General features: G+C 43.0%; 1 protein-coding gene across 2 annotated transcripts in view; it reads left to right on the plus strand.

Annotated features, from left to right (window-relative positions):
• Positions 1-630: 630 nt before the first annotated feature.
• The window catches only part of TUSC3 (tumor suppressor candidate 3), a 110,230-nt gene continuing 98,308 nt past the window's right edge, over positions 631-12,552 (plus strand). Inside the window, exon 1 of one of the 2 annotated variants that reach the window (XM_059685554.1) lies at positions 631-954. In XM_059685554.1, coding sequence (XP_059541537.1) covers positions 817-954 — 138 coding nt within the window. In that variant the 5' untranslated portion in view covers positions 631-816. The remainder of the gene's footprint in view (positions 955-12,552) is intronic. The other variant, XM_059685553.1, reaches the window with a different exon arrangement.

Below are 12,552 nucleotides of genomic sequence, written 5' to 3' on the forward strand. Positions count from 1 at the left end.
AGGAAGCATTGCAACAGTACTTGATTCACAGCACACATTCATGAACAGTCTGCTGCCCTTGTTCTTGGAGCGTTAGGGAGCAGGAACTGAATTACGTCCTATTCCCTTCCGCATTGCAAGTGTCCAGTACAGGGCCCTGCAGCTTGGCGCTCCACGAGCGCTTAATGAGCGAATTAGAGGAAGGTGTGCAGCCTGGCCCCTCATTTGGAGGTGCAAGGAAGGGCTGTGCAGTTGGGGGCGCCTCCTGGGCCTCCAGGTGCTCCGGCTGAGGGCAGAGGCGGTTCAGAGGGCGCCTAGGTGAGCCACAGCTGTGTCCCTACAAAAGGCATCGGGAGCCCAGCTGGCGCCTTTGCCTCGAGTGGCCAGGTCCCGACTAATTATCCTAAAGGCTCTGCCACGCCATCCGATGGGACGGGTCCGTCCGTGGGTCCAGGTAGTGCTGGGCGCCCGGGCCCGGCGGACCCCTAGGACTAGCGTGGGACTCAGTGACCGGACGGCCCCGGCGCGGGTCCCGGAGCCAGAGACGCACGCTCCTCGCGGAGCGGGTCTCCATGGAAACGGCGGGGCGCGGGACCCGCCCCCTCGCCACGCCCACTTCCTGCCCCATCCCCGGCGCCCGGGCCCCTCTCCCCGTGAACCGGATGCTCTGTCAGTTTCCTCCTCCGCGTCCTCGGCCGCCGCACGGTCCCCGGCGAAGCCGCAGGCACCCCGGAGGGCACAGGCGGGAGGCCCCCGGCGGCTGGCGGGGCCGCTGTCGGGCGCCGGTCGGAGCTGGGCGCGCACGGTTACCGAGCGTGGAGGAGACCCCCCGCGGCGATGGGTGCCAGGGGCGCTCCTTCACGCCGCAGGCCGGCGGGGCGGCGGCTGTGGCACCTGCCCACCGGGAGCTTCCCCTTCCTCCTCCTCCTGCTGCTCCTGTGCATCCAGCTCGGGGGAGGACAGAAGAAAAAAGAGGTAGATGGGCTCCGCCGGCTCGGGCGGGCGCGCGCGCGCGTTGCTAGGCAACCCAGCCGCCAGGCCTGGGTGATGTTGGCCTTGGGGTGGGCCCCGGGGCGGGGAGCCTGGGGCCCAGGCCTTTGGGTCCCACCGGCTCCGAGGTGGGGTTGGCCCCGCGCTTTCTCAGGAGAGGAAGCCTCCGTGGACGATGCCCCTCGGCGTCTCACGCCTCCCAGACCCCGGGCGCCTTTGACCCCAAATTGGAGAAGGACCTTGAGGCCCTGGCGCCACGCACTGTAGTGTTTGGGACGTGAACACACTCTTGGGGATGCATTTGTGCTTATGCCCCTGCTCCCTTCCTTATCCCCTTCAAGAGGCCACGGAGCATAATGAGGATGTACGCTCTTCTGTATTCTTCATTATACATTTTTATAGCTGTATGTCTGTTTATTTTTTTGTATGTTGAACTCACTGTATAATTAATTGTGAGAGTAACCTCACATTACGTTATGCAGATTTCTTTGTAAAGGTCAGATCACCTGATTTCAGTCTTAGGCCTCTTAATAACTTGGATGAGGGCGAGGGTTGAAGTTAACTGGTTTTGTTTCTAGTGGAGTCATTTGCAAACTTCAGTCACCCTTCTTTACCTGGGATCTAGCAGGATCAGACAAATATTTATTTTTGGAAATGTGAGTAAGGCCTCTAATTGTACATCACTGGAGTAAGAGCATTTTCTTTTACATAACTCAAGATGGTTTTTCCTGGTGAAGTTTTACACGTGGCTCCAAAGATAATTCGGGTTTAAAATATTACACAACTTCCTTGATAGCTGGGTAGAGAGAGTGAAAAACAAACAAACAAAAACAAAAAAACAGCCACACACAGAAAATAATTCTGATTCTCTTTCGCTTTGCCTGAAACAACTCTGAACTCAAGCTTAACTTCTTCCCTTTAACTTCTTTAAAAAATATATTTCATTGATTTTTTACAGAGAAGAAGGGAGAGGGATAGAGAGTTAGAAACATGGATGAGAGAGAAATATCGATCAGCTGCCTCCTGCACACCCCCCACTGGGGATGTGCCCGCAACCCAAGGTACATGCCCTTGATCGGAATCGAACCTGGGACCCTTCAGTCCGCAGGCCAACGCTCTATCCACTGAGCCAAACCGGTTAGGGCTCCCTTTAACTTTTTTATTTTAACTTGAAAGTGGTCCCTAAAAAATTCTTGGTGTAGTTCTGGTGAGAGGTTTAGAAAAGAACCGTTGTTAAATTAAAACTGTACTTACATATAAATTAAAGATATATCTCCTAGCATTTGGTATTTATATGCCATGGTTCAAGAGTTTTAGATTCCATAGTCAGTCTTAAGAAAGTAGTATTTTTGTGTGTGTGTGTGTGTGTCTGTGTGTATTACCACAGCAGACGACAATTAAACGATGAGGAAATTCTGTTTTATCTCCTAGAAAGAACACTGTGATCACAGTAATTTTCAGTTGAAAGAAAAACTTTAAAAGAGGCCTAAAAAGTGTACATCCTCAAAACATCTTAGCATCTCCAATTATGCATACTTATATGAAAGATGTTGTGAATCTAACATAGTTATACATTACAATAACATCTCAATTAAAAATATTTTTAAATGAAAAATTAGGGAGAAAATTGTTGAGGATTAAAAACAGTTGTCTTCCACAACTGCTTTTATTTATTTTAGACAGGAGAGTCTAATACAGACATACCTCATTGTATTGCACTTCACAGATGTTGCATTTTTTACAAATTGAGGGCAAGCCCCTCCACCAGCAAAAAGTTTAGAATGTGCTTTCTTGCAGTAGTCTGGAACCAAACCATCAATATCTCTGAGGTATGCCTGCATTATATGATTGCAGAATGCACTTGTTTTATTTAAGGGAAAAGTAGAGCAACATAACAACTTAAGTAGTTGACGTTTTAATACTCATTGAGCACCCGTATCTCTGAAATCTTGTTCAGTTCTCTATCTGGTACTCAGTTAAAAAACTGATCTCTTCCAATGGTGGAAGAAGAACATTTTTTATTGGAAATGTTGGGAAATGGTTGGTTACCAATGTGGTACTTTTTTGACCATATGTCTGTCTTTGCTGAGTTTAGAACCGCATGCCCAGTGTAAAGTTTGACACCATTGAACCAGAAAGTAAGGCAGTTAGAATTTCATTTACTACATTACGTATTACTGACTTATGTGCCAGAGTGGACTTGGCATGAATGATGTATTCCTTTGTTCTGGGGAAGCCAAACTGATGTCTGAAGTTGAACCTGGAATCAAGAATGGACCGTAGTCACATTTATTTATTTATTTATTTAATATATTTTATTGATTTCAGAGAGGAAGGGAGAGACAGAGAGAGATAGAAACATCAATAATGAGAGAGAAAATCATCAATCGGCTGCCTCCTGCATGCCCCACAGGGGGAGAAGTGGGAATAGGGAAGGGGGGAATAGTAGTGCACCAAGTCTTATATACAGATATAAGACTATCTAAAGTGCTTAGTGCAATGTCTAGAACATGATGATTAATAATTGGTAGCTAATATTATATGTTCCACATTTCAATGAAAGCATTATACATGATGAGGTCCTAAAATGTGATAATATTCTTAAAAATTATTTTGCTAAATACACTGACTTTATAATAATTGTAAATTATATAGTTACTGGAATAAATTGTCTAGTATGCTATCCTATATAATAAAACCCTAATATGCAAATCAACCAAACAGTGAAATGACTGGTCGCTCTGACATGCACTGACCACCAGGGGACAGACGCTCAATGCGGGAGCTGCCCCCTGGTGGTCAGTGCGCTCCCACAGGGGGAGCACTGCTCTTCCAGAAGCCAGTCTCATGGCTGGCGAGTGCAGCGGTGCTGGCAGGAGCCTCTCCCGTCTCTACTGCAGGTGGGCAGTAAGAAGTGAGGGGTCCCAGACTGCGAGAGGGCACAGGACAGGCTGAAGGACCACCTTCCAGTGCAAGAAATTTGTGCACCAGGCCTCTAGTTTTATTATAAAACAATGAGAATTCCAAGCTCTTGCATTGTTTGAGAACTTCCCAGTTGGAGATTTTGCACTTTGCATCATGAAAGAATTGGTGGCATGTATGGATTTTTGTATATATATATATACTAGGGGCCCGGTGCACGAAATTCGTGCACTGGGTGTGTGGGGGGGAGTGTCCCTCAGCCCAGCCTGCCCCCTCTCACATACTGGGAAGCCCTCAGGCATTGACCCCCATCACCCTCCAATCGCAGGATCGGCCCCTTGCCCAGGCCTGACGCCTCTGGCCTAGGCGTCCGGCCCGGGCAGCGGGGACCTGCACTGGCAGCGGGTGGCGCCGCGATTGCGCGGGCTCCGCCTCTGCCCCTGCAGGATGCCTCTGGCTGAGGCGTCCGGCCCGGGCAGCGGGGACCCGCAGCTGCAGCGGCCCCGCGATCGTGGGCTTCGCTTTAGGCCCAGGCAAGGGGCCCCTAGCTCCTGAGACTGCCAGCTTCGACCGTGCCCAGCTCCCATCGCTGGCTCCACCCCTACTTCCTGCTATCACTGGCCAGGGCGGCAAAGGCACCTGATTCTCCGATCATGGCTGGGGGGCAGGGCAAAGGCGGTCCCAGGGCCGCCTTTGCCCTGCCCCCCAGCTCTTAGCTCCCCCCTGGGTTTCCGATCACTGTCAGTGGCAGGGGGCTTCTTCCTGCTTTCCCTTTCACCTCCCTGCATTGTGCCTACATATGCAAATTAACCGCCATCTTGTTGACAGTTAACTGCCAATCTTAGTTGGCAGTTAATTTGCATATAGCCCTGATTAGCCAATGAAAAGGGTATCGTCGTACGCCAATTACCATTTTTCTCTTTTATTAGTGTTGATATGTGTGTGTGTGTGTGTGTGTTGATGGAGATATTTACATTCATTAAAAAATAATTAGTTTTTTTATATTCTCTAAGAATATAGTCAAGAGAAATAGTTAAGTGAACAGGCAAAGATAATTGACTAGAGATTTTTATAGTCACTTTCCTTAATTATGTTGAATACAGTCATTAAAAACTAATTTTTGAGTCCTTACTCATGTTGTCATATGACTGTGGGAGACTAGCCTCTTAGTGGTATGCCATTTGCTCTTCTGGTATGTCGTGGAGTTTCTTTATTTTGATGGTGTTTCTATTTCTTATGTCATTAACACTTATCACCTAATCAACTTCATTTAGAATTGTTTTAATCTGTCATGACCACTTCTGATAATATAAAAAGAGCTCAAATCCTGTAATTATTTCCAGTGGACTTACTGACTTTGCCATCATCAAAAGCAGCTATTATAATAATTTATCCTTTTTTTTCAAGAAAATGATCAGTTACATCAATTAAGAAAGTATTAAAGTAAGTTTCTGTTTCATCTTTACCCCCCTCCCAAGTTGTGCCTCCTACAGTTCCTAACACTAGCTAAAGCGTTTGTATGCATCTATTTGCCAAAGCCAAAAATGTGGGCGCATTTCACTTAGTCTTAAGCCTTTACTCACTTGTGCCTTTCTTTTTACCACCCGTACCCCCACCTCAGCTAAAGATACCCCCTGCGACTTCTCTGACCAGTGCTGTCTTTGAGGAGTACTGTTTAAATTTGGTTGAAATGCCTGTAGGGTGCAATCCAAGCTCTTTGCTTGCCTTTTAGTGCTTTTCCTGAGTGCGCCTTTGTGTAACTCGCCTGTTTCATATCTCACGACTCCTACATGCTTCCCTCCAACCTCACCTCAGGCAGGTTACTACCCCTTCCTCCTGTTTCGGATGGGGATTCCTCCTCAGTGCCCACGTGGCGGGATCTCTGTGCTTCTTTAGAGTGTAGACTAGAGCACTGATGTGAATTTGCGTCCATTGTTAGTGCCGGTGAGACCCTGGGAGTGGGTGGCTGAGGTGGTGGGGACGTGCACTGTGGGAACTGATGGGGACATGGAGCTGAAAGGGTGGGTTTATGTGGACTTTACTCAACACTCGGAATAATGGGATGGTGAAGGGTAGTGACCAAGAGTTCATTAGATGACAGTGTCTGAACAAGGTTAGATAATGGTATGTTCTTCAGGTATGATTCCTAAAGGAGCAGGAGTTTTTATGGGACGATACATAAGGAATTAGTTGTGATTTTGAAAATTTTACATAAGTTTTCCCCTTTGATATGATGTCAGTATTGCAGTCTGAAAATGAGAAATTGGTAGCAGTTAATGGTAACCTTCATTTTTTTTATATCTTGCTTTCAAGGCCTCAAACCAATTTTCTGATGTTATGACATTTTTATGAATCAGATAAACTTTTTGCCTTTGCAATATTTCATAGATATATGGAATATTGCTTCTGTTTAAATGATCTTGTAGAAATTTGGTAACATGATATTTTACAAATTGCAGCCTTTTGTTTAGCAGTATCAACATTAGCTAAATTTCTTACAGACTGTTTCAGCTGTGGATCATTTTATAAGCTATAAGCCAGTATGAATTTAAATAATTCATAGTTCTCTGATTAAAAATGTATTAATACTGTATGATTCCGGCATATAAATGATCAAAACCATTAACAAAGAGAGGTAATAATAAACTTTTCAGTAAGCTTTCATATCTAAGAAGCAACTGGAAAAAACAGAAGTAACAATGAGGCAGGAGTCTCTGGCTTCAGAGATTTTTGAAGAGAAAAACTCTTCTAAGCATTTTCTTATTATCAAGGTGTCCAGAATTACTGCCTGAAGTTAAGAACTGCAGTGATTTACCAACCACTGTAATCTCATGGATTTCTTCTGAGATGTTATTTGTAGATTGTACATAAAATGTCCTGGTCTAAAATAATCTCATCTCTTAGAGAGTGTGGTATATATAGCTAGCAATAGAACCAATAGAACTGCTTAGCAATTTATCTCTCCATCACTCTTATATGCTCCTTTTAAGATGAATAATCCATGTGAGCATTTAAGAAATGGGATATAAATACAAAGATGGTTTGTATGTTAGCTTTCTATCAATGCATCACAAATTACTTCAAATTTAGTGACTTAAAATACGCCCCACCCCCCACCCCCTTTTTTTAATCTCCTCATTTCTATAGGTCAGAAGCATGGCCTAGCTAGGTTATCCATTCAGGGCCTCACAGGCTGAAAGTAAGGTGTGGCTAGGCTGATTCTCATTTGGACCTCTAGGTCCGCATCATAGCTCATTCAGGTTGTGGCAGAATTTAGTTTCTGGCAGTCATAGGACCAAGTTTCTTATTTTCTTGCTGGCTATGCTCTCTAGGCTCTTTGACCCACCCTCCATAGGCAGTTTAAAACATGGTGACTTGCTTCCTTCCAGGCCAGCAGGATCGCCTCTCTGACTTTTTTAATTGCTTTGAAAATGCCCATTAGGTTAGGCCCACATGATTAGGTTAGGCCCACCCAATATAATTCCCCTTTTGAATAGCTCAACTGATTAGGGACTTGACATTTGCAGATCTTTGCCATATAAGGTAACATAATTATGGGAGTGCTATTCTGTCATATTCACAATCTTGTCCATGCTCACCAAGAGGGAATTACTTAAGGGTCATTGGGATTATTTTAGAATTCTACCTACTAAAGTGGGTAAGCTCACATTTTTGAGATTTTTCTATATATTTAAATGGTAGTTTACAAAGTTCAACATAAACAGGTATGATAGTGTATAAAGCTTATAATTCTGAAATTGCATAGTACTAAGAAATAGTTATTCACAAAAATAAGTAGTTAGAAATGATAAGAATTATTTTATTATTTTAAAATATGTTTTTATTGATTTCAGACAGAGGAAAGGAGAGGGAGAGAGAGATGGAAACATCAATAATGAGAGAGAATCATCCATTGGCTGCCTCCTGCATGCCTCCTACTGGGGATTGAGCCCACAACCCAGGCATGTGCCTGGCCAATGTGGCTCAGTGATTGAGCATCAACCCATGAAACAGCTTTTCTCAAGATACCAATTAAACTGTTAAAGAAGTTTGGAATAGTAATTATATTTTCTTTTTCACAGGGGAAACTAGCAATTATACATTAAAAAGGAATTAATAATTTTATAGAAATGCTCCCTCCTCCCACCCATTATAGCATAAACCACTACCGTTCTATCAGATATTTACTTGCGGTTTCAAAATAGCAAAATTATTTATTTTGAATAGTAAGTTCAGATGTTTTCTCATTTTTATGGATCGTTGTAAACCTCATAGCAATGAACCCTACATTTCCAAGTTGTGCTCACTAATATTACAGAGAATATTAGGAGCATACCTAAGTTGAGACAACTATATTATTTTTGAGCTCACATTGCTCTATCAGCTAAAATAAAAAGTGATTTCTTGTCTCCTTTAAAATATTCGTTGTAGCACCTTACCTCATTCACCTGCCAACAGACTGATAGTATAAAAAGTAAATTATGAAATCCATTGTTCACATTCTCATTACTAAGTCTGAATAGTGTAAGATTTAAATATAATGCCATAGTAAAATTGACACTGTATATGGCATTATTCTATAGTAGTTTGAAAGATGCATACATCTTTTTAATAGCCACTTTTGTTAGTGCATGCACAGTGACTCTGGACTTATTTGTCAACAGCTTCTAGAGAGCTACTTCTGTTGCTTTCCGGCTGTGGCTTTAATATTTTTTATCAGACTTTTATTTTTTCTACATTCTTTGATGGTGTGCCAGAGTTGTTTACTACATAAGTTTTTTCTTCTTCATAGACACAAGCTAGACTACACTCCCAGCTTCCTCCACATTCATGTAGGGCCATGTGACCAAGTTCTGGGCAAGGGAATGTGACTGGAAGTGATTCGAGACATCTCCAGCCCGGCCCGTAACGATTTGTCTGGTCTTCTGCCACCTGCTCAGAGGACTCCTCTGCATTGACTCATCCCCAGCTTCCCTGCGAGGGTCTGTGCCAGGGTGCCCCTGAGGTTGAGAAGGCAGGAAAGGAGGAGAAAGCCACCGCGCTTCAGCAATAGGAGAGGTGGATTCAGGAGATCACTGTATTAGTTTTCTGTGGTTGCTGTAACAGGTTAGCACAGATGTACTGGCTTAAAACCGCACATTTATCTTCCCTTTAGAGATCAAAAGTCCAAAGTCAGCCTTACTGGGCTGGAAGTTCCTTGTGTTTGTCAACTTGGAGAGGCTGCCTCAGTTCTTCCTGATTCCTCACCTGCATCACTCCGGCCCCTTGCTTGCACCCTCACATCTACTATTGACTGATCCTCCCTCTTCTGAATCCCCACTTGGCTAATGTAGGCTAATCTTATTTCAAGATCCTTAGTCACATCTCCACAGTTTCTTTTAGCATATACTGTAATATGCTCCAAGTTTCTGGGGATTAGGATGTGAACATGTGGGGTGGGGCATTGTTTAGCCTATCACAACTACCCAGCAGTTGTAGACCAGGATACTTGGTGGAAGTCTTTAAGATCTATAAGAGGTCCAGGTGAGCTCGTGAGAATCACCTACTTTGGTGATGTATGCTGAGATTGTGGGTAGCTGCTTTCCTTATCTTTGTTTTTCCTGTCTCCCCAATGATGTTCTAAGCTTCCCCTATTTTTTTGCTACAGTACTATAGTCTGGTTTACCCTTCATAATTAGAGATGCTAAAACTAAATACTAAAATAAGTCTCGTCTCCTTCTGTGTATTTGAACACTTGATTTAGGGCAGTACTTGTTCCTTGTATTTATGTTTATGAATATACTAGAGGCCCGGTGCATGGAATTCATGCAAGAGTAGGCCTGCTTTCCCTGGCTTCCGGCACCGGCTTCCCTCTGGCACCCAGGACCTGGGTTTCCCTCTGGCCGCAGGCAGCCACCCTGGACCCTGGCTTCCCTCTGGCCCTGGCTTCGTCCGGAACGATGTCTGGTCTAATTAGCATATTAACCATTTATTATTATAGGTTATACAAAGAAAACAGACTCCTAACATTTTGTCCATCACTTCTTAAGAAATTACTATCTCTCCCTAACCCAGTGGTCGGCAAACTCATTAGTCAACAGAGCCAAATATCAACAGTACTTCTTCAAAATAGATTTGCCCAGGCCTAAAACCGACTTCTGTGCATGGGCCATGAAGTTTCAATCGCACTGTACACACGCCTGCACATGGTATTTTGTGGAAGAGCCATACGCAAGGGGCCAAAGAGCCGCATGTGGCTCGTGAGCCGCAGTTTGCAACTGGTTTGGCTCAGTGGATAGAGCGTCGTCCTGTGGACTGAATGGTCCCAGGTTCGATTCCGGCCAAGGGCATGTACCTTGGTTGCGGGCACATCCCCAGTAGGGGGAGTGCAGGAGGCAGCTGATCGATGTTTCTCTCTCATCAATGTTTCTAACTCTCTATCCCTCTCCCTTCCTCTCTGTAAAAAATCAGTAAAATATATTTAAAAAAAAAGAAATCACTATCTCATCCTCTGAACTAACTCATTAGTATGCATCCTCATTTGCTTCCATCGTCTACATTATCAGATGCTGCTGCTGTTTTCATATTTAGAACAGTCTGCTCATGTAATATACTACTTGCAAGGTCTAGACTTGCATTGAATTCAGTAGCTATTCTTTGATAGTATACCCTGTCTCTTATGGGATGCAGCAGTTGGATTACTGGTATATTTCCACCAGATTTAAAATGTTTCTAGAGCTCAGAAGCAAATGTCAGTGGCTGGTGTCTCTTGGAACATAGCTTTAAAACCACATCATCATCTAATTTATTTTTCATAGGATTATTTTGAATAAGTGGTATTATTATCTCTTCAAGATGAGAACCTCACAAAGTTCAAGGTAGCACAGTTGGTAAGGGACAGAGCTGTGTCTCAAATACTGGCCTCTTTTTCCATCAGGTATGCCTCAGTGGAGGCATATGTACTTGTTTACCTTGCCTCACAAAAGATACATTTTCCTGAAAGTTGTAGCATGCATCATAGTTTGTTTTAATTTGGATCGTGTCCTCTTTTGGTCTTCAGTTTGTAATGGCTACCATCAGGGGCTTTAATGAGTCTGCTCTTGGCACGGCCAATTGGGGACCCACAACAAAGGTTCTAGTCCATAGCTGCTTTATCTTTTACTCTGTCCTCTTGGTTAAGCCAAGCCATTCCATCTTTTTGCCACAATACCTTGGTAGCTAAAAAAAAAAAAAAAAAAAATCAGAGTTGAGCTAGATCAAAGATGGCTTTCAACCCTCACATCTTAGCATACATTTTAAGGAAAGAGTTGAAAACGCTATGACAATAGAAAGTGCTTTATTTTCAAAAGAGCACAAAAGTTAATATTTTTTCAATTAAAAATATGCTCTTACTGTTTTTTGTTGTTTTTTAATTAGTCACCATCAATCACTCTCTGGATGTTTTCATAGCACATTTTAATCCTCTCAAATCCTATGTAATAAGAGATGAATATGCTAATTAGCACGTCACAACCAGATCACAGATCAGCAGGAGGGTGGGCCAGTGAGGTACAAGCTTCAGGAGGGGGCAGGGCAGCAAGCTATGAGGCGGGGGAGGAAACGGGGGAGCTACAGGAAGGCGGAGCAGCCAGTAGAGAGCTATAGGAGGGCTGAGGTGACCTGGCGCACAGATTCATGCGCAGGGATACTAGTAGCATAATGTCTACTAGTATATTATTATTATATACTATTCATCTTTATATTATTCATCTTCAAATCTTAGAACTTAGTCCAGTGTCTTGCTCAGATTAGATACTTAAGTTGTTTTTTTTAATACTTAGAGTAGTAGCAAACATTTCTGAAATGTACACGCTCCCTCAACCCCCTTTTAACGCAAATAAATAGTACTTGGAAAGAGGCCAGTCTATGAATCTAGTTAAAATGATGAACAGTATTTCACAGAAATGAAAAAAAAGCTTTGAGGTCATCTATACAAAATTAAGTCAGAATGATAAAAATTCAGTCAGTTGCTTATATGCTACAATTTAACTTTTAATTTCAAGTAGTCATAATCTGTTAGAATGAATAATGAATGAATACGTGATGGTTTTGTGATTTTTCTCAATAAAATCATAGCATGATGGACATCTTCAGTTAATGCTTGACCTTTGAGCATAATTCTGGAGGTCATTTTCACGAAAATATTCTTAGGTTTACCAGTTTTTTCAGTGGGCATCTTTCAGTTCTTGCATATTTATATCATTCTTTTTTGAAGTACCTACTGCCATTTTGTCTTTCTCTTTTCATATGTTAATTGTAATAATTCTTACAGGTCCTCATTTGTCATTGGTTTGGCATATAATTTGAGCAGTTCTCCTGTATCAGTTTTAAAAAATAAAATTGTTGAAAACCTTTCTTATTTACAAGATTGCAGTCAAATGCAAGAATGACCAAAAAATAGTGTGACATGGTGTGTAGGGATAGATGCTTGGGTGAAATAAGAATGGATGTCTGCATAGGTATTACTTTCATAAGTGGTTGGACATTAGTGACTATAACATAAAGAGCTTTTGCCTCTCTGTGCATCTTTGTATTTTTGCTGGGCACATACTGAATACTTAGATAAGGAGGGTCTACTATGGCTGAAACCTTTGATGAAATGCTGAGTTGAGTGGCTTGTTGGTGTTCCGGTTGCTGGTAAGG

Source organism: Myotis daubentonii, chromosome 2, assembly GCF_963259705.1.
Source record: "Myotis daubentonii chromosome 2, mMyoDau2.1, whole genome shotgun sequence".
Classification (NCBI taxonomy): domain Eukaryota; kingdom Metazoa; phylum Chordata; class Mammalia; order Chiroptera; family Vespertilionidae; genus Myotis; species Myotis daubentonii.